Consider the following 26,982-nt stretch of genomic DNA (forward strand, 5'->3'; position numbering starts at 1 on the left):
TTGAAGATGGAGATAGCCAGTTCTTATAAACCTAGTGAACAGGTTTCCACTCTCTACACCCTGGACGAGCTCCAACATTGGGAAGACTATCAACAACTACCCACATTCCAACACTCCCAACACCAGCGAATTCTGAACGCTCTCTGTGATGGTGAATCCTGCAGCTATGGAGGACAGAGTGCCATGGCAGGAATGAACCTAGAAGATTTCCAGAGACATATTCGAGAGGGAAGCCAAAATATGTTAGCGTCAATGAACCCTTTTGGTTTTATATCAAAAGAAATCGAGCACCTAAAAACGTGCCTCAATACGTTGCTCTTAATCGAATACAGTGTGTTAACTATTTCTGTCATAATAAGTGTCGTCCTCTATGGAGCTACTGCTACTCTAGGAGCACTAATAACTAGAATGACCCTAAACTGGGCCCTATTGAAAAGCCGGAAATGCCCGAGAGTGGAAAGCGTCCAGCTCGAACGATTGGTTCCTAATATATAAGTATACCGTTTTCGATTGATTTGTAATAAATGATAAACGGGTATAAATCCCCCCCCCCTGATTTGTAACATATACTCTGTAGTAACGCCATCTATGTTATCCATGTTCTTAATGCTATCTATCTTATCTATGATTATTATTAATTCTTAACGATTTGTACGTTGACCCTGTCGGGCTAGCCCGGTCAGTTCATTCACCTGTATATAAAAATAAATCAGTTGAGTACTACTCGTTGTTTTACACAGTTGTGCCTTGAGCCTTGAGTTTTGGCTAGAGAGAGAGAGAATCAGTTAGATTCTAATTAGAGTTTGAGTAAAGTTATCACATCTAGATTTCTTACATGGCTGATGAGAGGTTCTGCTTCAGTAGCAGAGATAGTATTGCCAAGAGTATGGAGATCCTCATAAGCAAGTGGAGATGTCCACGAACAGTTGCTGGCATTCTTTGTAGAAATATGTTCAATAACAGAGGAGACATTGTATGTCAAGTGGGACACAGAGCCAACATTGAATCCATAAGATAAGATGGTTTACCTTCTCCAATACCAGGCATAGAGCCTACATTTCAGCTTTCTCAAGATCAGTATGAGTATATTTCTTCAAAAGACAGAGTTTCAGAGCAGTGCATGGGTGTTCACAGAAATCTGTCAAAGTAATTTCTCCATCATTCAGCCCAAAACTGGGGCCTTGAAAGAGCATTTGTTTCAGCCATTTTTCTAAATACTTAAGGGTCACCACTGTTAAGATTATATATTTACTGATACTTTAGGATACAAATATATTACAGATTATATAAATATGTTGAAAAGAAGCTTGAATATCTTCTCTTGTTCCTGGTTCCTGTCCGACTAACTCCTGGATTTCTTTTTCATTCTTCCCGGATTGTATCCTTCCATCTCTTGGGGATTCCTAGTTTATGATCTCTACAGTTTGAACTAAGCAAAAACAGAACAGCTTGAAAAAAGGCGTGCTTTTAAGTAACAAGCCATAGATTAATAACAATACAGATAGAATACTTTAGGGGGTTTTCATTCAGAATAACCCTAAGGAAGAAGCCCAAGGGAATTATGGGCTTGCTCTTTCTCTGTCTTTTAATTCAACACTGCATGCGCTTAACTTTTAGTGTTCTATCTGTTAATGTTAATTAATCTATGGAATTATAAGCCCTCTTCTGTACACCTTAAATACCTGGAGGTAGGGGTGATCAAATGTTTTTTTAGTTCCGTTCATCCATGCATAGGAATCTTTGTTGAAGTTTAACGGAAAATCCTTCCCAACCCCTTCTGCTCTTTGCTGGAACCTTAAAAATAAAGGGACTGTAAGCGGAATATTAATTAACCCACTTTCAAAGATGGCCATGCTTGATTTACAATGGTTCCTTTAAAAATAGAATATTTTTTAAAGGCTTTAGCACTAAAATGCAAGCAAAATTCTGAACTGGATGGAAGGGAGAAGAAGACTTTAAAGTTTAGGGAGGGGGGGGGGGCGCATTTCAGATATGTATTTATCGGGTGCGGAGAGGAAGTTATACGGGTAAAAAATCCCCTCCCTCCTGGAAATTTTTACAGGGAATTTTTGTGTCTTAACCATGACCAGCTGGGGGCAGACGGGGATAAGTGATCCCAAGATTTAAAGTTTTATAAAAATATTTATTTTGAGTAATTAAGTGGGGCCACAGGAAAGCAAAATTTTTAATCTTTTTAGAAAGTAGGCGTCCCTCTTCCGCCCCCTCCCCCACCTTAAGCCGACTTTGGCAATACTTCATGGTTCATTAAAGGTTCTGTCAAAACTATGTAAAATTTAATTAAGATACAAAACCTCCCCATACAATTGTACTCTGAAAGCGTACTGTATATTTGATGTTTGTACTGTATGAATAGGCCATACTCTCTTAATATCCTATATCAGTAAGCTATCTTAATCGTACACTCAGGCTAATACACACAGCCAGGTATCTATGTTCCAGCCAGAATAGGCCATAATCTCTTAATATCCTATATCAGTAAGCTGTCTTAATCGTACACTCAGGCTAATACACACAGCCAGGTATCTATGTTCCAGCCAGAATAGGCCATAATCTTTTAACATCCTATATCAGTAAGCTGTCTTAATCGTACACTCAGGTTAATACACACAGCCAGGTATCTATGTTCCAGCCAGAATAGGCCATAATCTCTTAATATCCTATATCAGTAAGCTATCTTAATCGTACACTCAGGCTAATACACACAGCCAGGTAGCTAAGTTCTAGCCCTCTGGCTGGAACCTGTAAAAGTATATGGGCACTAAATTCCTGCAAATGTTGCTGCTTTTTTTAATTCCCTTTACTCTTTATAATATTCCGGATGTTTTAATAAGAAATCGATAAAAGAAAACTAGCTAAAAATATTACGGCATGTACGTCATGAACGTCATGAACGCTATTTAAAGTTTAAATGGCGCCAAATGAAGACGACGGTAAAGATAATATTACCCTGCCGAGATAGTATTTAAAGTTCCTGTCGCCACCATTCCCACCACAATAACTATCTGGAAAGTAGACCAACTCATCCTGCCTCGAATCGACGTCTATCTAAAACGCCTGAAAATTGACAACAATGTCAGGGGAGAGAAGTTTAATAAACTATTTTCGTTCCAGTTCTGCGTAAAATGGTTGTGAAGCCCAAACACTCGTATACAATAATCAAATAAATTCAAGTTCACAAATCATGTAAAAATTAAGTTTCATAGGTATTTTTTTAAATGTGTGAATTAAAAAAATAATTCTATCAATTTAAAATGTTCTTTTTGTTTTAATCCGGCATAACTTTTAATGCCATTGATGTGGGAAAGGGTGTTACTGAAAAAACACACAAAATGGTAAAACTCAAAATAAACAGAATTAACTGAATCAGATGGCAAAACCCCAGAGGATGTTAAGAGCAAGATCCTATAAAAATATTTTGAAAAAAATGTCACATTACAATGAACTAAAGTAAATTATAAGTTGGATTGAAGTCCTCTAAGTTTTCAATCATAACTTCTTTTATTAAAGCTTTTGAGAAGAACAGTATATTTGACATTTCTAAATTTTGGTCTCTCCTACTTGTGTTTAAAATCAAGACTAGAGGAGCTAAAAGGTCACAAAGTTGTACCAGTAATGTCAAATAATCTGTCTAATTTGCAGTGATGTCAGGGTTGAAAAGTAAAAAGACTGAATTTTGATCCAATTTTGTTCAAATATGATTGGAAACCAAAGAAAAAATGTATTAATAAAAATTTACAATGTAAACTAATTAACTCTCGATAAAAAATAAATAATTGTGCCTTTAAACAAGAAATGTGTTAAAACGTTAAAGAGAAGACAAAATACACTAATTAATTTAGATAATTAAGATGCAAAAAAATTATTTTTAGTTAAAATTTTTCTTTAATTTGGCGATTAAATAAATAATTTTTTTCATGTCTTTTGTAAAAATGTTGTCAAACATTTCTCTTTAAATAAACAGTATTCAGGAACTGAAGATTGTTGTTTGAATGCAAAATAAATCTTAAATCTAAAGTACTTTTAAAAATCTACGCTGTTAGAAAGATAACATCCAGACAGGATGTTTTTGTGTCAATTTATTAAAAATCGTATAGCCTGCCCCCCCCTTCCTTCTCTTGTGGGTTTTTTAAAGGCATAAAAATCACTTTTATTCTTTTACTTCGGATACTTTTTTATAAAAAAAATTTTTTTGAAGCCTTCTCTTTTATTGATAAATTGATGACCTTTCTGTTGTCTATCAGATAGCTCGTTATCTTCTAAAACAAATATTAATACTCATAATCCCGATCCTTTGTGTTGGATACTCATAATCCCGATCCTTTGTGTTGGATACTCATAATCCCGATCCTTTGTGTTGGATACTCATTATCCCGATCCTTTGTGTTGGAAACTCATAATCCCGATCCTTTGTGTTGGATACTCATAAGCCCGATCCTTTGTGTTGGATACTCATAATCCCGATCCTTTGTGTTGGATACTCATTATCCCGATCCTTTGTGTTGGATACTCATTATCTCGATCCTTTGGGCTGGATACTCATTATCCCGATCCTTTGTGTTGGATACTCATTATCTTGATCCTTTGTGCTGGATACTCATTATCTCGATCCTTTGTGTTGGATACTCATAATCCCGATCCTTTGTGCTGGATACTTATAATCCCGATCCTTTGTGTTGGATACTCATAATCCCGATCCCTTGATCTCGATATCCACTGCAGGTACTTTGAATTTGAGGATTTGTGCTTAATCTCTTTATTTCTGTTATTTATTCCTTGATCAAAGCTTCCTTCAACCCCTGACTGGGTAAAATTACCTTGCTATCTATAGATCTATGATAGATCAAGCATTGATCTCGAAATCCACAAGATTTCCAACTTGTAACTTTTTTATTGGATCAGGGTACCCTTAATCCCGATTGTTTAATCTCGATATCCACTGTGTCTACTTTTGATTTTCGACCAATAAGAGTGCAATAAAATTAGAAAATTGCATTTCCCGGCGTTTTATTGATTGATTCTGTTTTTTGCACACGACACTCTGATCGGTTGAATTTCAGATCCTTTCCTGGATATCAGTTAAAGATTAAGATTAAATTAATCTGCAGATTAAAAAAGCTCTGAAACCCATTTTCACCTAATATTTTCGAATTTGCCATTTTATATTTTTTTGTTTTTTATATTTTAAGTATTTATAGTATACAAGGTCGCTCACGATATTTTTGAAGGATTTTTTATGCTAAAACAAACTATTCCGATACAGACACAATGCACAGTGATAGAAGTAAGATTAGTAGCGATCAACAGCGATTATTTTTCGCCGGAAGCCTATACCCCCTTTCATTTTTCGCGAACACTCCCTTCAAAGCTTTGTCTGATCAATTCACATATATTTGTTTTAGTTAACTGATTGTTTTCATTTGTGGTTTCTTTATTTGCTCCAGGTACAATGGAGAAATTATCAGAAATAAACACTTTTCAAAACTAGAAAAACGACGTTATCCTCCACAATATTGATAATATTTAGGGTTCAAGAGAATCGGTCATGTCCATTTTGTAAATAGAAGTTACTTAAAATTGGAATTAAAATTCATTTAAAGGGAGTATTCGTGAAAAATGAAAGGGAGTAAAGGATTACGGCGAAAAATAATCGCTTTTGATCGCTACTAATCTTGTTTCTATTTGTTGCGTCTAGAAGGAGAAAATTGTTAAAAACGACTTATACCGAAGAACGTAGCGTGCAGACAAATTCGGAAAGTTGCAACATTCAACTCGGATCGTAAAAAATAAATTTAATTCCAAACAAATTATTCAGATATTACAACCAATAATCATCGATTATTTTTCGACTCTGAATGGACAGATAGAAGTAAGATTAGTAGCGATCAAAAGCGCTTATTTTTCACCGTAAGTCTATACCCCCTTATTTTTTCGCGAACACTCCCTTTAATAAAATAAAAGCAAATTCTCTTGACAATAAATAAACAAGTTTATAAATTTAATTTTTATTCATTTAAAGATATATCTATTTATATACTTTGTGTATATTTAAATCATTGCATAGAAGAGAATAGATTAGAGCTTTAACAATAAGTTTTAAAAGCGCTGTCTTTTGCTCGAAACATTTAACAGAATGAATTTACAGTCAACTCTTTCTAAAACTATATAATTCTATTTAAATATTCGATTTAAAGGGACTGTAAGCGTAATTTCAAGTGACCTTCCATGCAAAGATTCACAACAGTACCATTGAAATATATAGATTAGTTATTAATGTTTGTATTTTTGAAAACTGATTATTTTCTATTTTGGTTTCTGTATTTTTTATTGATTAGATACAGATATCAAAGATACCCTTGTGATTCAGAAAATGCCATCTGGAGGGTCACTGCAAATTACGCATACAGTCCCTTTAATATATGTAACTACGATTTCAACTATATTGAGCTGCATACTTTTCTTTAAAAAAAAAATCTGAACCAAAAAAATTGATTTTTTGTCACAAACTCAAATTGTGTAATCCCTATATCTTTGCAATATAATGACGTAACCTTTGATATTTCAAACTCCTAAAATTAGACATAACAGAAATCATAGTTGGAAATATTAAAGGTCCACGAGACTGGGTTACAAAGATATAGAAATTGGAAATTTTGAGTTTGTGGAAAGAACTCAGTTTCTTAATACTGAATTTTAAAACATATAATTTGCATGCTCTAATAACATATAAATATAAACATGTTAATAATATGTATAATTTCTCCACACAAATACTAATGCGTATACTGCGAGCGGGAAAACTTTCAGTTCAAACTTAACTTTAAAAATGAAAAAAGTTTTAAAAAGTTCTAAATATTTTATTGCAGAAATAGATTTTATTTTTCAATATTTGGCTTGTTGAAACAATCTTTTCAAACTTGGATTTTCTAATCGTGATTTTTGTCAGTTCAATTATATAGTAAACATAAATTACGTAACGTTTCTATTCATTTTTAGTCTGCAAATTTATTAAATGCATTGATCTTTATACTTTAAAACGTTGACATCTCTAATTTTTTTTCCTTATATTATATATTATCGAAATTCCTTATTTGGATAAGTTCTGGTTACAGTTAATCCAGCTTTTCTTTAAATATGTTGCATAATGCTCAAAAACTATGTTTTTTTGTTTTTGTTTTTAATCTCCTCAGCTCAAATTTCATCCTTCTAAATCGTTTAAAAAATCTACACTTAAATCGGGAAAACGGGTTCGAAAGTGAAGGCTCACTGACAAAGTGATCATCATAAACATGAAGTTGATAATATACAATAATACTGATGATGTTTTTATGTCAGGGTAAAATGATGTCACAAGAGAATCGAAAAAATTTCCTCATTGCCAAAAGAGGATCAAATATCCCCAATGCCAATAGAGGATTAAACATCCTAAATTCCAACAGAGGATTAAATATCCTCAATGCCAATAGAGGATTAAACATCCTAAATTCCAATAGAGGATTAAACATCCTCAATGCCAATAGAGGATTAAATATCCGCAATGCCAATAGAGGATTAAATATCCTCAATGCCAATAGAGGATTAAATATCCTCAATGCCAATAGAGGATTAAATATCCTCAATGCCAATAGAGGATTAAATATCCGCAATGCCAATAGAGGATTAAATATCCTCAATGCCAATAGAGGATTAAACATCCTCAATGCCAATAGAGGATTAAATATCCTCAATTCCAATAGAGGATTAAATATCCTCAATGCCAATAGAGGATTAAATATCCTCAATGCCAATAGAGGATTAAATATCCTCAATTAATTAACTCAATGTCACTAAAGGATTACAAGAGCTTTGCACCAAAGAACATTAGATAAGCTTATACTGTCTCTTATGGATTAAGACCCCTATTCCTAAGAAGTGAGTTATATATATAACTCTGTAGCAATACATACAATCTGTATGAAGAATTTTTAACAGAGGCTGTGGAGTATGGAGGACTATATGACCTCTAAACTTTGACTGTGGATTTAGAGGCTGGTGATTAGATTATTAGATGACCTCTATGACAGCAGCCTCCACCATTTGATCGAGGTTACTCAAGTTTTGCTTCACGTTCTTGTCGATGGTGTTAACTTTCTCCTTCATTGTGTTGATGAGCTCCTTGTTCTCCTCCAGCAGGTCGTTAACCTTCTTCTCTTGCTGGGCCTTGAACTTCTCCAGGAACTCCTTGTTCTCGTTGTACAAGCTTGCCATCCGTTCCTAAAGATATTATTATCATCATCTTCATGATCATTATCATGATCATCATCATGATCATGCTCATGATCATCATCAACAATATCTTTATCATTATCATTATTATTTTTATTATTATCATTGTTATATTATTATTATTATTATTACTATATTTATTATTATTATTATTGATGTATGATTAACATTACTATTAATAGTATTATTACTTATTACCTTGGTATCGTTAACTCTACTAAACCATTTTATACCTTGGTATCATTGACTCTACTAGACCATTTTATACCTTGGTATCATTAACTCTACTATACCATTTTATACCTTGGTATCTTTAACTCAGCTAAACCATTTTACACCTTGGTATCGTTAACTCTACTAAACCATTTTATACCTTGGTATCATTAACTCTACTAAACCATTTCATACCTTGGTATCATTAACTCTACTAAACCATTTTATACCTTGGTATCGTTAACTCTACTAAACCATTTTATACCTTGGTATCATTAACTCTACTAAACCATTTTATACCTTGGTATCATTAACTCTACTATACCATTTTATACCTTGGTATCATTAACTCTGCTAAACCATTTTATACCTTGGTATCATTAGCTCTGCTAAACCATCGTATACCTTGGTATCATTAACTCTGCTAAACCATTGTATACCTTTGTATCATTCACTCTACTAAACCATTGTATACCTTGGTATCGTTAACTCTACTAAACCATTGTATACCTTGGTATCGTTAACTCTACTAAACCATTCAGTATTTCTGACTCTTTCTTCTACATTCCTAAAAATGTTTTAAAATCAATTTAATATATTTATGCAGAATGCAGTTTAACATAATAACTCATAAAAGTTATTTTTAAATAAGGAAAGATTGTGTGAAATACAGGGTTACCCACAAAGGATGAGATTTCAGAGACGACTGTACGGAATTACTGTGGATTCCCCGCAGCAACCGTAAACTTGTTTCTTTCTTTGCTAAATCATTGAATAAGCTATCAAAAGACTTTATTCAAGACAGAAGACTTAATTTAATCCTAGAATCATCATACTTTAAGCGTTTTAGGTCGTCTTTACAGTCTCATCCTTAGTGAGTAACCCTGTATTACAAATAAATTTTCCTAAGAAAGTTATACAAAACTGAATGTAAACTGAATGATTGATTTGTTTGAATTTAGATGTAGTCGTCTTCATACCTTAATTTTTCAAGTAGCTCCTCATTGGTCACTCCACAAAAATATTTAACTCTTTCGTGAACATCATTAAATTCGTCACCAGGGGGTATTATACTGCCTGAAATATATATAACTCGTCACCAGAGGGAATTATACTGCCTGAAATATATATAATTCGTCACCAGAGGGAATTATACTGCCTGAAATATATATGGTTCGTCACCAGGGGGAATTATACTGCCTTCATATTTATGATTCGTCACCAGAGGGAATTATACTGCCTGAAATATATAGAATTCGTCACCAGGGGGAATTATACTGCTGGAAATATATATATATATATATATTCAATATGTACGCAGAGTATACGCAACTGCAATTAATTTTCCTTGCATTATAACCTTGAGTATAATCATGTTTTGTACGTGTACAGTGTACACTGAACTGTAAAGATATAAAGAAATTAGAATAAAGATTTAATCAGATAATTTCTAGTCTGGAGAACTCACGCCTGAGAATCTTTACAATTTATTATCTTTATATTGCTTGTCTGTCTGTTTGTTTGATCCAATAAATGTAAAACGGCTGAACCGATCAGGCCCAAATCACAGGAAAGGTTTATAAATGCTCAGAATTCTCTCTAAAAAATTTGAATTTTTGCAAATTTTGAAAATCCACGAAAAAAATGCAAATCCGCAAAATTTGTTTTTCTTATTTTATCGAAGAGAAAATGCTGAAAGATTCAGCAACAATTAAAAGTTTAAAAAGAAGATGGGATTGAATAATATTAATAGTTTTAGGACAGTCACGAATCCAAATAAACATACTGAACACTTTTTTTAACGGAGTGACTGGACATTGTAGTTGAAATGAGAGTGCTGTATTAAAAAATTAATATCAGGAACATGTTTCTCAAAAAATGCAATCAAATATATATAGTAGATTGAATTATTTGATTAATTGATGTTTATAGAAACATCGTTTTCTTAAATAAAATTTCAAACAATCCCGGCCATAAGTTTTGGAAATTAAGATTGAAACACATTTGTTTGGAGATTATTTCCCTCGAAGTTCACCAAACTCTGAATCCCCCTGTGTAACGATGCATCAATAAAGAAGTCTGTAAGTAAAGATGGATGAATACAATATAAATATATGTTTTGTATAAATGTATGTATATATGTAGAAAATAGAACCTGATCAGAATAAATTAACAAAAGAAAAGAAAAAGGTCATCAATCATTGATTTTCCCTAGAGTTAGGGTAGAGGTAGAAGGGAAGGCAACCTCCCCCGCACAGCTTCCGAACCTCATTTTACCTATTTGCGGCAGTGCGCGTCCCAAGAGGGCTTCCGAACCTCCCCAAAACAGTCTTCCGTGAAGGATCTTCCATTTATAATCGTCAATGTCTACTTAAAACGGGACTAATTTGGTAGTATCCTTAACACTTGCATAATATTTTTTTTTTAAATCAAAGTTCGGGCTGGTAAAATTTAAACTTTGTAGATTTTGTTTGATATTGTGTTTGTCTTTCATTTTGATTTGCGGCATTGCGCTGAATCCCCATACTGCTTCCGAACCTCGTTCAACGTTCGGAACATGATGTTTCTTAATTCCATGTTTGAAATTTTGTACAGCTTCAAATCCCTTGAACTTGTAAGTAAAGAAATTTACGTAAACGCGTAAACTTACAGAAATTCGTTTTGCAAACGAAAACGTGTTATTTATATTAAATTAATTTACCTGCAAAATAATGCATTAAACAATGAGAAAAGGAACTTTTAACGATTCTCAAATTAAAGAAAATGTAATTATCTTTCGATCTATATGTATTTCAAATCTGTAGCTCTTGTAAAAAAAGGCGGCAATAGTTAGGTTATAACAGAGTTTTGTTTTCTTTAAATATCTCGAATAACTACAAAGAAAATTAACAAACAGATATGTTTTTAGAAACAATATTTTATGAAGAAATCTTTTTTATATCTACTTATTACTAAAAGTTATTCATAAAAAAGTGCCAGCCATTCCAAGATTTGTTGTTAAAAAAAATCTATAAAAACAAAGCTATTTCCTCCCCGAACTTTGATTGTAAAAAAATATAATGCAAATGTTAAGGATACTATAGATCGACTTCCATGCTTAAATAACCAAATTAGTCCCGTTTTAAGTAAACATTTACAAACATGAAAGGTCCTTCTCGGAAGACTGTTTGGGGGAGGTTGCCTTCCCTCCCTCGTAGGACTAGACACGATAAAACTTTTTCAATTCATTCCTCAACGTTTAGATGTGATTGAAAGCGTAATCTTAAGCAACTCTTCATTCAAAAAGCCTTTATATGATCAATAATATTGAAAATATTTCGTTTTTCTAACTTGAAAAGAGTTTGATTCTTATGTTTTCCTTGCAGTAGAAATGCGCAATTCATTTTTGTAGAGAAACCACAATTGAGAATAATCAGTTTTCAAAATTATATACAAAAAAAATCTAATTCATACTTGTCATCTTTGCCTAGAGGGTCACTTGAAATAACGCTTATTTGTATTTTATAAAAAGATATTTTTACTAATAATATATTGTTATTATCTATATAATATAGATATATTGGCGGTTATAAAGAATCCTAGATATATTCTTCTTGCATGACAGCACACTATCAAACATACAAACTATTCTTGTAGATAAGGTTTAAGGGATTGTAAGCGTAATTTCAAGTGACCCTCCATGCAAAGATGACAATGCCCGATTCACAACGGTATGTTAAAGCTTTGTCTGATCAAGTAAAACAATGATATTAATGTTTATAATTTTGAAAACTGATCATTTCAATTCTGGTTTCTCTACAAAAGTGATATTTCTAGTGCAGGAAAGCATAGAGGAATTATGAATTGTCATAATTAAACACTTTTAACCCAAGAAAAGCGACAATATGTTCAACATTATTGATTTGATAAAGGTTCCAAGGGTACCGTCGGGAATTGTACTGAACTATTAAACCTATGCTTGGATAAAAAGGGCCTTAACTGTATTTTATCAAATTCCTACTCACTTTTACTATGGATATACAGCTTTCTGATGTATTCATGTGTGGCCTGGAACTGTTCTAGCACATCAGCATTTTTAGGACTAAAGAATTCTCCTTGTCGCTCATTGGAAGATTTATGCTTGTATAGAAGTTCCTCATTTTCCATGGCTACTTTTTCTCTTCCCCTTTGGTCACTTCTAAAAAGTCTTAAAATCTCGCGATTTGGTTCATACGGACCTTTCTTTTCCTTGCGCGGAGAAGAAAGTTTTTCAAATATTTTTCTACTATTAATGGCCAGTCTTCTGTGAGCATCTAAAGTCTCTTTTGGGTCATATGTATAAGGGCGGGACCCAGTAAGGTTTTGACTGAGACGGTAGGCAGTTAAAAGGTCTGAGCAAGTAATTGTAGCCATTTCAGGTGTTTTTATTTTAACAGTTCCATATCCTCTCACTTGAATGATCTTTTCATTCGGCTGAACTGTTACATGTTTTATGTCTCTAATATCTGCCCTTAGAGGCTCTCCATTAGATGATTTTATCGGTCTTACTTTCTGAATGGGTTTGTGAAATTGGCTACCAGTAGAGTCTTCGTTCCAAAGAGCATCATTATTTTGTGCAATGGGCATTCTCTGGCTTCCAGGAATTTGATGACGAACAGATGGAAAGGATGGAGCTCTCAGTGGAGGTCGTAGGGGCCTTGGAGATGGTGGCCCTCCCAAATAGTACATAGGTTTAAAGTTAGGCGGTCGTATAGGTGAAAAGTGTCCTGAGCACCTTAATGTTCTTAAGGGAGATCTTGGTGTTGGAGACATCATTGGAGACATGCGAGGATGTGGGAATCTTTGATGTATTGGAGACGGTGTCATTAGTCTTGGTCTGTTCATTCTATAAGATGGTGGGAGATGCCTAGGGGTAATTCTTATCAGACCTGTTGTAGGACTTGGACTCTGAAATAAATGCATTGGCATTGGTCTTAATGGAGGGCTCATCCTCATTTGGCCTTGCATGAAGGGGGGTTGGGATCTTGGGTTCATCATAAACTTTCCTCTCACCATTAGAGGAGGATATGGTGATCTTGGTCTACCCATTCTTGGTCTAACATGTCCCCTGTTAACTCTGAGAGCTGGATTGATAGTACCAGATGGAGTCTCTCCCATGGAATCTGTATAATTGTAAGGAATTGAGGTAAGGATTAATGGTCTTAAATTTGGTTCTGGATATAGTTCATTGCTCATCTTTTCCGTCTCAGGTAGAGTTTCAGGAGACGGAGACATGTGAAGTAATCGTTGTAGATTCTTGTCATTCATCTCTTTTAATTTGTTTTCTATTTCTACTTTTTGTTTGTTGATTTCCTCTAATTCATTTTTAGTGTCATAAGTAGATTCATCATCTTTTTTGAAATTTTTCACAACAGGATCATCCTTTTCAATACTAATTTTGAATCTGCCCTTTTCAATATTTTTCAGGGGCACCTTCTCCTCCACATTGACCTTCTTTAATGATTCAGAACTCTTTTGCAAAGGAATTGTTTCCATTGTGTTTCTTCTCTCAAATCTTTTTACAATTTCACTGCCCAATGTTTCACTGTCTATTGAAGACAGTTTCGGAGTAGAAAATGTAACACTTTTCTTAATTGAAGAAAGAGGAATAGCTTCATATACATTTCGCAAAACTGGTTTCAATTGAGACGGACCGCTTTTTCTTCTTGGTCGCCACTTTTCCTCTTCACTTTCCGTAGACTTATCACTGTATAAAGATGTGTCTTCAGGGGATGCAGGCCCGCTTCTATGCCTGTATCTACATGATATGTTGCTACTATTAGAAACTATAGAGTCATTACTCTTCTTTCTTGAAGACGGGACTTTGTTATCATCTTGATTACCTTCCCTATTTACATTGTTGATGTTATAAATTGAGTTGAAAATTATTTCAGACTGGGTTTGAAGGTTTGATTCTGCCGGAATGAGAATTTCATTATCCAACTCAGCAAAGTTTTCATTTTTAAACAATTTATCTGTCATTGTGAACTCTTCTGGAGAAGGGGAAATCTGAAGCAGTCTTTTCAAATTATCATTACTTAATTTTTTCAGTTTGTTCTCTATTTCACTTTTTTGCTTAGAAATCTCATTCAATTCATTCTTAACATTGGAAGTCTCTTTTGAAGTGGGAGATTTTGATGAAATGTAATTATTGTTTTCATAGTTTCCATGTGTTTTGGTTTCTTTGATATTATCTCTAAATTGATCTGTCTGATTTAATGATTTCTCAAAAATATCTCGTATGGCGGAAACATCCCCTTTCTTACTATCATCAATGTTTCTTGAGTACTTTGACTCCTTTTTATTCAAATTATCCTCATTTTTAACAGCAGGGGAATTTTTGTCCAATAGAAATCCGGGACTAAATATTTCTGATCTGTGTTTAGAATCCTTTTTGTTCAAAAGAAACCCTGACTTAAATATGGGAGTTTCTTCTACAGATTTGGTAAATCTTTCTTCTGGTGATACGGATGTTTCATACTTTTGAGGTAAGAATTCTGATGTAATTGTTTCCTTTGAGGCAATTTCATTTTCTTTGTTGTTTGAGAAATTCTTTAAAGTTTCCACTTTCAATTTTACTGAACAATCCTTCAACTCTTTACAGGAAAACTCACTTCTGGGGGAAGTAGATATATCAGTATTTAAGTTATCAGTCTGCTTTGTCTTGAATGGATTTTCATATTTATATGAAAATATTTCATTTTTTTCAGAAAGATCTTGCTTGTGTTTAATTTCATTTTTATTCGATAAATGGTTTGAATATCTGTATGCTTCATATTTCAGGGTTGTCTCGCTTGAGTTAGGAAAACTTTGTTTAAAAGTTTCATGCTTTTCTTCATACTGTTTTTGTTTTGGTTCATAAGGTTTGTCATGATTTATATTGATGGGTTCCAACTTTTCTTTCCCAACATTACTGTCATATTTTTCAATTGAGAATAATGGTGTTGATTTTTCAGCCTTAATATTTTCATTAATACTTTTAGGAGAACCATAAAGGTTTGATTTACTATAATCTTTTTGTTCATAGTCGTGTAAACTTCTTTTTTCATTAACTAGGTCTTTGGAATTTTTACTTCCACCCGGCAATTCAGGTTTTGAATAATTTCCGATTAAAGTTGAAACTTCCAGTTTGCATGTCCTACTCTCCTTCCCAACTTCAGCACTGGTATCATCTTCCTTATCAGCAGTTTTAATATTTTGAAGTCTACTTATTTCTTTGTTTTTATAATACTTTTCTAATAAAGATTCTTCTTTTTTGGCACTCTCCTCTTTGGACACTCTTGGCAGGGTTCCAAATTTTGTTCCTATTTCTTGAATTTCAAGCTGTTTAGTAGAGGAATTGATAACTTCTGTGCTTTTTCTTCTCATAAGTTCATTCTTTGCTGATTGATTATTAGAATGATCATCTGGTGTTACAATAAATTCTTCACTTTTTTTTGGTATTATAGAATCTATGTTTATGTTATTGCTTTTTCTTCTACCATATTCATCAACAAATGGAGCATCTTTGGTTGAGAACATAGCTAGTAGTGAAGTGTCGAATTTTGAGTCTGTCACAGCTCTATGCTTTGCTGAGTTGCATTTATCTTCACCATCATTCCTTCTACTATAATCTTTATCATGAAAATCAAACCTAGAATTAGCTTGTGAAGGTATTTCAGTTGTTGTTGGAACACCTCGAGGTATTTGAGGTTCCTTTTGTTCAGTCACATTTGCAATCAATTCAGCACTTTTTCTTCTTTTATTTTCTTGATTTGGGGACAAATCCTGCAGTTTGGATCTAAAGTTAGAACGTGGTATTGTTCCATAGTGTGCTGGTATTCTCTCTGTATCTGGTTCCACTTGTTGAGTGGAGTTCAAATTAACTTCAGAACTTTTTCTTCTATTGTTTTCCTGGTTTCGTGATTCATCCGGGATATCAGAATTTGAATTGCCAACTTTTGCAACAAAGGGTATCACGGGTTCATGGTCAGTTTTATGCTTTACATTTCTATACTTAAACTCAGCAGTTGAAGTATTTTGTGTGGAAACGCTTGATGGATCACTTTTCATACTGGTATTCTTTTTAGGCTCTTTTTTACTTCTAAAACTTGGTTCTTTTCTAGTAGACTGAGTTTGATGAGGTTCCTTACTCTTAATTGAATTCAAGTTGGAGGTTAAAACTTTGTCCGTATTAGTGGGGAAAGTTGTTATAACCTTGGTTGTACTTTTGCATTCCTCATTTTTCTTAGAAACAGGGTTAATATGCTCGACAAGTATTTTCTCTGTTGTGCACTGTATCGGGGTGTCAGATTCCACGGGAAATGTTGTTTCTATTTTTATACCAGGAACTGGGTCACAAATAACACCTATGTTGGATACATTAGATCCCTTTCTGGAAGATTTGGCTAGTTCCCCTTTGTTGATTTTTTCAACATTTGTTTCAAATGTTAATCTCTTGGATTTTTGTTGAGGGGACTCTTCATCCTGACTTGTTTCACGAAGAGACTCTTGGCATAAAATCATGTTTCGGTCGTGGACCGGTTTAAATTTTCTCAACTTCTTGTTAAATTTGACAACTTTTTCAAACTTAATATCTCCTTGCACTGACAAGTTCTCAGCTTTTGCATCCTAAATAATTTGTTTTATTAAAATTCTTCTATCTTGTGCTATTTACATTACAGGGCCACCCACAAAGGATGAGACTTTATAAGTACTCTAATGGTTACTCTAGCATTGCAATCTAGCAATGCCAATTTCCAAAATCAACCTTCATATGGGTAAACTCAAAGAGATCCATGTCATCATTAAAGTCTCATCTTTTGTGGGTTACTCTGTAAAAAAAAGTATTATTGCAAAAAATAAAAATGCCAAGCGAATATAGAATCATACTGTCTACAAGCTATAAGACATTTCTCCAGACATGACTTAGTATTATTCATTTTAAGTTTGGGAAGTGGAAGGAATCTGATTAATTTGACTTGATTTCCTTTTTTTTAATCAAACATTTAAAATTTGATAAGTTCTTTGTATATCTAAAGAAGAACAGGAATACTAAAATGCTAAAAGGATCTCAGAACTTGTTGTCAAGTTGTCAATGGTAATTTTTTTGTATCTCTATAGCTTAGCAGCCTACTGGTGTAGACCTTCAAACTATGACTGTAAAAATTTGAACTATCAGAAATCATAAGGCTGAAAAAATATGAGGTTTAGAAAATGAGAGTTAAACGCCAGTGTTTCGAGGTCAGAACGTTTGTATGAAGTATCTATAATCATGAACGATTGATCTCTTTTTACAATTTGAGCATTTTTAAATTTGAGTATCACTGCTTGATCCTATCATTTTGTTATCCCTGCAGAGTAGGACCAAAACAGGAAATTCAAGAAAAATGAATTAATCTGAGGCCGAATTTAAAGAATTTGAGTGGCGGCTTAAATTTAAGCTGCGGCTCAAATATGGTTGGTTTCACTTAAAATTGTATTCAATATTTCAAGATTTAAGCTGGCGCTCAATTGAAACCGGTTTTTGGCGGATTTACGACACGGCTCAAATTAATTAAATTCGGACACTGCAAGATGGAAATCAATGTTTGGTCCCGAGATAAAAAGTACAAAAGTTCTTACTTAAATTACCTTTGATCACTTGATAAACAAAACCAGAGAAAAATGCTTTATAACACAATAAACTTTCCAATTAGACCTCTGATAATCTTCGTTCAATCCCGGGGGTATTTTTATTTGTTTATAATGTAAATTATAAGTTATGTTTTATAAACCCCGTGGGATAACTTTAATTGAGGATTCAAGCGTTGATTCTCAACTTTGAAAGTGCCTGCAGTGAATATCGAGCTCAAAATTAATGATATCCACGCAAAGAGTTCCGATGTCTGAGCTGAAAACTTTAGAATTGAGGATATCAAGATCAATGCTTGATCTCCTGCTTTTCTTAATCTTAAGATTATTTTAATCCTATGGTTATATCCAGGAAATTGTGTTTGAAATTCAACCAATAAGAGTTGCGTATACAAAACAGCCAATAAGAAGCTTGGAGATTTGAATTTTTGCGCGCGCAAAAATAGAGTGGATTAAAGAGGAAAATAAAAGTGTCCACATTGAATATTCAGATTAAGCAACCAGGATTAAAAGGTATCCAATTCTAAAGAATTCAGCTCAGGACAATCTATTCGATAAAACTTCCCTGGATAAAGGCTTTTATTCGTCGTTCTTGCTTCTCACACTGATCGAAGAGTAAAGATCGATGATACTTGAGATCATTCGATACTTCGTCTACAGAGGACTGCTTCTTACTGTTCACATTTACAACACGTGGTGTCGGAAGGATCAGACATTTTGGTTTAGGTGGCGCCGATCTCATTCTTCCAGGATCCTTGTCCACAATCTGTATTTAATTGGTTTATCAAGAGGGGAGCATGCGCCATTAAAGAGAGAGACCGGCAAGGCATGGTAGGTGAGCTGAAAGTTCAGTATTTTAGAAAAAAACTTTAAGATTCCTTTGATTCCAATGAGACATTTTAACGGTGTGCATGTTTCAAATAGAGCTTAAATACGTTTGTAATATTTCACCAATTGTGTCCGTCAGTGCAGAAGAAAGGTTTTTTACAATAATTTGTATTTAGTTTTTCCCTACTACACTGCACTTTCAGCTTAACTGCCATGTCTAGTCGGCCTCTCCCTTTAAAGAGCAATTTCACGCGACGCAAAATGGTGGGGTTTAAAGGAATTATTTGTAAATGAATTTTGGCATAATTTTAGTTTACAGGGACTTTAGTTGTAATTGTTGTTTACAGGGACTTTATTGTAATTTTAGTTTACAGGGACTTTAGTTGTAATTTTAGTTTACACGGACTTTAGTTGTAATTTTAGTAACAGGGACTTTAGTTGTAATATTCGTTTACACGGACTTTAGTTGTAATTTTAGTAAACAGGGACTTTAGTTGTAATTGTTGTTTACAGGGACTTTAGTTGTAATTTTAGTAAACAGGGAATTTAGTTGTAATTGTTGTTTGCATGGACTTTAGTTGTAATTTTAGTTTACACGGACTTTAGTTGTAATTTTAGTAAACGGGGACTTTAGTTGTAATTTTAGTTTACAGGGACTTTAGTTGTAATTTTATTAAACGGGGACTTTAGTTGTAATTTTAGTATACACGGACTTTAGTTGTAATTTTAGTTTACAGGGTAAAAGTAATGGAAAATTAGAATATGAACGAGGTAATCAACTCTATTTTTTAGCAAACATTTTTTATTTTAACCCGCAAACCTCAATGTTAGCTTTGCCAGGTCCCACATGAATAGATGGGCATCAATTGCTTCAATCATTAGGTGCTTAGAAGTTAGAGGTAAAAAAAACCTGTGGATGGGACTGTAAAGACGACCCCAAACTCTCCAAGATTAAATTAAGTCTTCTGTCCTGAATGTGGCCTTTAAATGACCTATTAAATGACCTATTAAATGACCTATTAAATGACCTATTAAATGACTTGTCATAGAAAGAAACCAGTTTACAGTTGCACAGAATCATAAATAAAGGAAAATAAACAGTATAAATTCGAATCTGGTTTCATCCTTTGTGGGTAAACCCTGTATAAAGCAAAGTAATAAAACACGCGTAACAAACTCTAATTGTCTAATTCCTATATACACCAGATGGTGTAAACCTTTAATATTTAAAACATAAACTGTGAAACAGGTTCTATGGTTTGAAATTTACACAGATAAAGAGATTAGACGATTAGAAATTGTGGTTAGTTTTCTGTTCCTTTCTAATATTTTTAGAATTTTCTATTTTCTGTCTTTTCAAGAACATTTAGTTTGAAAAATATGAGAATAGTTTCCCCACTATTTATGCAAATTTCTGGACTGAGAATGGTTGCAAAGAACTTTTAACTAAGATTATTCTCTGAAGTTCTAGAACTTTCTTTGCTTGATTCTTTCATGTCTAAGTACTCTAATGTTTAAAGCCTTTATCTCTGTATTGATAAACTGTTGTGGTATCCTTGTATCCCTGTATCCCTGTATTGATATAACCGTTGTTGTATCCCTGTATCCCTGTATCCCTGTATCCCTGTATCCCTGTATCCCTGTATCCCTGTATCCCTGTATCCCTGTAGCCCTGTGTCCCTGTATCCCTGTATTACTAAGTGTGTGTTGAAAGGGAACAAAATAACTGTATTTAAAGAATTCCCACAGGGATACCAGGGATACCAGGGATACCAGGGAATACACCGGGATATCAAAAATCAAATGTAGAACCAACCGACTTTATTTTCAGTAGTTTGGTTTCAAGTAAAATTTGTTATACTTAACTAATGTAAATGTGATTATATTGCAAGGACCAGCACTTTTTCTGAAAAAATATTTCAACCAAAATTTTCTTGCCTGGTTGAGCCATGTTTTTAGTGTCAGCAGTTTTCTTTAGAAACACATTTTACTACTCAGCAGAATGCCGACAACAATTCATTCACCAAATTTTCAATCATCTGTTTGATAAATAAAACAACAAGTTTCATTATTATCCGACAATAAAAGGTAAAAGAAATTAATAAAATAGATTTTGAAAGATCTCCAAATGGCAACGTACAACAAAACTGTTTTGAAAAAACTTTAATTTTAAGTTTCCACTTTTAAAAGATCTGTAAAAACCATCTAATATTTGATTTACCTATCAGATTTCTGCGTAAATAATAGCAAAAAATAAGAAATTAACCATAGATAAATAAATTAACACAACTTTAATTTTAAGTTCATGAGCTGGATCCTAAAATATTAGGTTGGATGAGAAATAATTTTAGGTTCTGATCAATGATTTCTCTTTCACTGATTTCACTGAATATAAAAAAATAACCAACTAATTCCTGAGTTAAAATAATCTCTTTCTGTGGGAGTTCCTCGACCACTATGTCTGGGGGATCCAGGAGTTCAATAGAAGGGTCATTGACATCCTCGCCGTAAACAATGACCTCCTCTTCCATCTCTTCCTCTTCGACGTTGGAAAGAACATCGCTGGATTTTCGCCGATCCTTTGAATCTTGATCATCATGATCGGAGACACTAAATATAGAAATAAGATCAGTTGAAGTATTTCATGATTTTCTTTTAAAAATATTAATTTAGACAAACTTGTAGGACTTCATTTTTTAAAAGGAATATCTATCTATCTATCTATCTATCTATCTATGTATCTATCTTTCTATCTATCTATCGATCTATCTATCTATATATCTATCTATCTATCTATATATCTATCTATCTATCTATCTATCTATCTATCTATCTATCTATCTATCTATCTATCTATCTATCTATCTATCTATCTATCTATCTGTCTATCTATCTATCTATCTATCTATCTATCTATCTATACCTGGTTGTGAGACTACTAAGGAATCTATCTCGACTGTTTTTTGGTGGTTCATCACTCATACTTTAAGCATACTTCGCCTTAAACAAAATATATTCATCTTTTAAAATTTTACTTTGATTTAATTTAATTTTGCTATTTCATTTTTATTTCAACATGAGAAAACAATTCCTGCACATATCTAATGGGGGGGGGGGGGGGGGGGATTGAAAAGTTTTTTTAATATTAAGTCGCTTTAGCAAGCAGTTTAATTTGATAAAGTTATAATAGATTCAGCTGCATTTTGCACAGTTTCTTCGTATTTGTCTCTGCTAAAAAAGATGGTGGATTTTTAATTAAAACAAAAATATTTTTGTTTTGTTAAAATCAGAGAAGTAGGATAGATTAAACCAATTATAAAAAAATAAGTGGAATTCTAAATTTAGAAATTTCATTTGAAATAAAGTCGAAATGAATTTACAGAATTTAAAAAATATTTATTAGAACTTTGTTTATTATTTTTTACAGTAACTTAATTATTATTTTTGCAATTAAAAACACCGGGATTTCTGTAGCATATATTAGCTTGGGTTTATATAAAAAAAATTTAATTGCGAGCTAAAAGCTATTCTTTTTTAAATAGATCAAAACATGCACTTTTGAGACGAAAAAAATCTTTAAGATAATTTCATAAGGGTATCAAAATATCCGTCTAATAACACTGAATTTAGAAAAGTTTATTTCAATAAATGGGATTCTTTAATTATTAAACCAATTTGAGACAACAACAAAAACTGGTGTTTGCATCGAAAACTTTTGATATTCCTATCGATATATTTTCACGAATTTTTTTTTCGGTCCTACTTGCGAATTTTTACCTATAATCTCCTTAAAACTGCTAACATTATTTTTTCGAATTTTTTATTTGTGAATTTTTTTGCCCAGGTATATCTCAAAGGCCCTAAACTACAAAATCGACCCACTCTAGTAAATATTCCTAAGTACATATTTATTTCTTCTCGTTAAAAGTGTACTGCAATTTCCGGGAGAATGTAAATAAACGCTGTACCTGAGAAGTGTTGATAGCCCAGGAAAACCAGCGGAAACTGGTTTTGGAAGTTACACCACAGCAAGTTACATGATTAATCTGAAAAAAAAACAATAAATAAAATCTGTCGAAGGTAGAAGTTGTATCCAGATTTGATCAATTTTTGGTTCTTTTGATTTGATTGAGCCCTTCACTGATTCCAGTTTTTTTTTAATTGCTCCTTATTTTAATCCTTGAAATAACCGAACACTTGCCATGCAAACTCTAATTTCCTAATCCCTATATTTTTCCTACCTAATTGTGCCAATCTTTGATATTTTATACTTTGTTCGTTGGATCAAACAGAATTCATTGTTTTAAATATTAAAGGTCTCCCTGCAAACATTTTGATTTCGACATACTCGACATCTTCGCCATAGGACCAAATATAGTCTGTAACGGAGTTCAAAGTGCATATTTTTAACAAAGAATGTCAGATCATGGTTGGAATCAATTATTTCTGTATATGGGAACTCTGCTGGGTGTTTACATAAACTAAAACTCCTTTTTTTGTAAAATTCACAAACGAATGTAACAGATTCTTTAAGAATTGATATTTGTGCTTTTATGAATAGTTAAAATGTATTTATATGCTTGTATTTTTTGTGAACATCCTGTGAGCACTGTGTATTTTTAAGTATAGACTCAAGGTTAATGTTACGCCTTAAACCTAACGTTGAAATCTTGGAAAGATGATATTATCAGTTGTAGCTAATCTTCCAGCAGCTCCGGAGTTCTAAACCAACTCTACCATCAAAAGGGGATTTTGTAGATATTCTAAAATCAGAATAGAATTATCATTTTCGGACCAAGTCCTGGACCAGAAAGTGCATCTACACCTACAGCTTAAGGCAGTTCCCTACAGAAGCAGCCTTCTACGGTTCTGCTCCAGACAGCTCTAAAGGTTCATCTACACCTACAGCTTAAAGCAGCTCCCTACAGAAGCAGCCTTCTACAGTTCTGCTCCAGACAGCTCTAAAGGTTCATCTACACCTACAGCTTAAAGCAGTTCCCTACAGAAGCAGCATTCTACCGTTCTGCTCCAGACTGCTCCGTGTTCTGAAGACTCATCAATTCCAGCAGTTGAGAAGCTCCCTAAATCCCCCCACAGAAAGTAAAAACGCTCCTATATATTCCGTAACAAGTTTTAACCAATAAACATTTTTCAACCCCCACCATGTATCATTTAGTTAGACTTAAGGTTTAACAAGTCAGTTTAAATGTTTCCTGGGCAACCATGTCAGAGTCGGGGATTTAAAAAATTCATGAAAATACGATTCAAGCCTAAGCTGTCGTTGGGCCTTATTCACGGCTTGAGCTTTCGGATTCAAGCTGCAGTTGAGGTTAAAAACCGGTTTAATATTCTATTTGGCGGATTTTCATGGTAAGAATTGGCGCATTCCGGGTTTTTATGAGAACAAGACGCAATATTGAGCCTTCTTCTCCACTTAAACCAAACTAGGTCGGTTTTATTTTCATTGGGCCTAACTCCTTAAGTCGAGCCGAAGATTTTTCAGCTGTCAATCACGTGACACAAGCTTGTCGTCAGAGTTGGTTGAAGATTAGGCTTAAAGTCGGGTTTAAGAAATTACGGCTCGAGCCGTAGGCCTATAAAGACCGTAAAGTTTTTAAATCGCTGGCTCTGGTTTCAAAGATTGAAGGATTATAATTTGTATTCATTCACTTTTGTTATATTGTTTAAATTATATAAACTCCTTGAATCTTACAGAACTGTGGAATAGGATTTCGATGCTTGGACACAGTCACACAAGTCTAAAGAAAAATTGTTATTATTTTATTATTGCTACTTAGGTTTTCTTCTTCTTCACTGGAAAACTATTTGCTTTAAAACAACATCTGATACAAATAATATTACTAAAATGTAAATTTATGAGAAAGCTCTTTATATAAATCTACAATTCTACGTAACTCCTTCAAAACTTGTACACCCTTCGTTTAAACTCAAACTTTTACTGTCATTTTCACACAAAATTTCACTCTTTCTTTATACACTATAATTAATAAAGATGGTTGAAAAAAAATGGGCAATTGGTTGTAAATAATAGTTTTAAATAAATCGTTACGATACTTTTAAAGTTATAATTAAAAAGCCAGTGGAAAATAATCTTTTTGAGGCGATTATGTCTTTGAGATTTGTTGCATAAAATAACAGTTTTTTAGTTTGCAAAGCAGAATCTTTCTGTATCCTTTCAGCCTGCACAAATCTTGAATTTTAAAGTCGAAATTTATTACTTTAATTTTGAGAAAATTTGTGCAATATATTTTTAAACACATTTTTTATGGGAAATATGTGTTTAAAAGAGAAAAGAAATAACTGAAAACATAGAAACAAAAAACGGGAAAATGACATGGTTTCGTCCGTGAAAGATTCAAATTCTCCTTTTAGTACGTCTTTATACCTTTTACCAAAACAAATATAGATAACAATCTCCCCCCCACCCCCACCCTTGCAATTTCATTGTTGTGAGACTGTCTCATAAAATGAAATAAATTTTATTTATAAAATGCTCTTTTTATTTAAAAAATATACCATGTCACGCATAACTAAAGTAAACTGCTCGTAAGGTTGAAATCTCATATGTTTTCAATTGAAGAGCTATTAAGAATTTAACAAAAATGTTTTGAATTTTCTAATATGTTACTACAGGGTGTACCATTAAACATAAGAATTCAGTGACGAAAATTCGATATCGTCTTTGTTATGAATGAGCATTGTAATACCTGATTTCAAAAGCCATAATATTATTATGTCTGCTAGAGTTTATTTTATGAAAACAGTTATGGTTGTAAAGATGTGTCTATAATGTCTCCGCAAGATGAACAGTTTTTTTTACTTGTAGACTGTAATGTTTTTGTTATTCTAAGTACAACCATATGCAGTCAAAACATAAACATAATCTTACGGATTAAAGCTTTCTCAGTAGGTATCATTAAACTAAATCAAAGAATTATTTAAAAAGACGATATCGAATTCGTCACTGAATTTCCATGTATATTGGGACACCCTGTATATAAATCTACTTTTTTCATCCTTGAGGAGATACAATGTCTCAAAATGGTACCAGTAAGATCGAACTAATTTTAACCTCTCCTTCTCTGATGTATATGGGGATAAATTTAATTCTTAACTTCAAGTTAAAAACTTCTTAATTCTAACTTTTAAGGGACAATCAGCTAATTATCAGCTTAATGGAAACCCGCATACAATATTATATATTATTCAAGACCGGGGGGGGAATATATCCTACTTGTGAAAAGATATCCTAGAATATATCCTACTTGTGAAAAGATATCCTAGAATATATCCTACTTGTGAAAAGATATCCTAGAATTAAGAATAAAATCAAATGTTTCCCAATATCATGCAGTCTGCTGCAGAATAAGGAAAGCTAAGATTTGAACCAAAGATTGCTTTGCTTGTAAACTTTATTTTCTTGGTTTATTAAAACTTTTATTTTCAGAAAACTTGCAAAATAGAAAACTAAACTATTTGTTCAACTAATTTTTAAGATTTATATAGTTGTATACAGAATACAGATCCACAAAAGAAAACCTAACTATTAACTATTATCTATTATCCAAAGGTTGCAAGCTTGCACGCAGTAATCGATTTGCCAATATCTTCTTATAAGCTAAACAGTGCTTTAAAGTTTTATATTTGCTTGGCTAGGACTAGAAGTGAGCTAAGTGAGTTAGTTGTAAGAAAAAAAGACCAAGCAAACAGTTGCAACACTTTGAAGTTGACGCAGTCTTAAAATTTGGTAGAACTTTTCATAGCAGTCTGGATCCATGTAGTTTAAATTTTTGTTTAAATCGTGTTAATTTTTACAATTTTGCAGTGAATCAAACAGACGCGGTGTGAGGGGATGGCAAAATTTTTGGCAACTTTTAAAACTATTTAATACATCTTGGATCCAATCGGAGGCAGGTTTCAATTAAAAAAGAAATGAGATTATCTTTTTTTTGTGTTTTTAGAAAATATAATTACTGTTTTCTGACACGAAAAGAACTGTAATGATAT

At 33.1% G+C, this 26,982-nt stretch overlaps 2 protein-coding genes across 2 annotated transcripts; both read right to left on the reverse strand.

The window, feature by feature from the left end:
* Positions 1-1,682: 1,682 nt before the first annotated feature.
* On the reverse strand, positions 1,683-3,100 carry LOC111703655 (solute carrier family 35 member F6; the record flags this gene model as incomplete). The annotated part of the gene is given in 2 exon segments (XM_023475673.1): positions 1,683-1,794; positions 2,968-3,100. Coding segments are annotated over 2 exon segments (189 nt in total), but the record flags the coding sequence as incomplete, so codon positions are not given.
* A 3,610-nt stretch (positions 3,101-6,710) lies between these two features.
* LOC111703664 (uncharacterized) lies at positions 6,711-23,002 on the reverse strand. The gene is made up of 8 exons (XM_023475684.1): positions 22,923-23,002; positions 21,878-21,954; positions 21,369-21,564; positions 18,692-18,892; positions 12,501-17,124; positions 9,477-9,573; positions 9,007-9,064; positions 6,711-8,271 (listed from the first exon to the last, which is right to left on the reverse strand). The coding sequence occupies exons 2-8, from the start codon at positions 21,934-21,936 to the stop codon at positions 8,062-8,064; spliced, it is 5,445 nt and encodes a 1,814-aa protein (XP_023331452.1). The 5' UTR covers positions 21,937-21,954; positions 22,923-23,002; the 3' UTR covers positions 6,711-8,061.
* Between the last annotated feature and the right edge of the window lie 3,980 nt (positions 23,003-26,982).

This window comes from Eurytemora carolleeae, unplaced genomic scaffold (genome assembly GCF_000591075.1).
Source record: "Eurytemora carolleeae unplaced genomic scaffold, Eaff_2.0 scaffold567, whole genome shotgun sequence".
Classification (NCBI taxonomy): Eukaryota; Metazoa; Arthropoda; class Copepoda; order Calanoida; family Temoridae; genus Eurytemora; species Eurytemora carolleeae.

Coding starts and splice junctions, on each gene's coding strand:
- LOC111703664 (XM_023475684.1), bottom strand. CDS start 21,936: ATGAGTGATGAACCACCAAAAAACAGTCGAGATAGATTCCTTAGTAGT. Junction 18,893..21,368: donor AAGAGATTATTTTAACTCAG/GAATTAGTTGGT, acceptor AATTAAATACAG/ATTGTGGACAAGGATCCTGG. Junction 9,574..12,500: donor GCTGTATATCCATAGTAAAA/GTGAGTAGGAAT, acceptor TATATATTTCAG/GCAGTATAATACCCCCTGGT.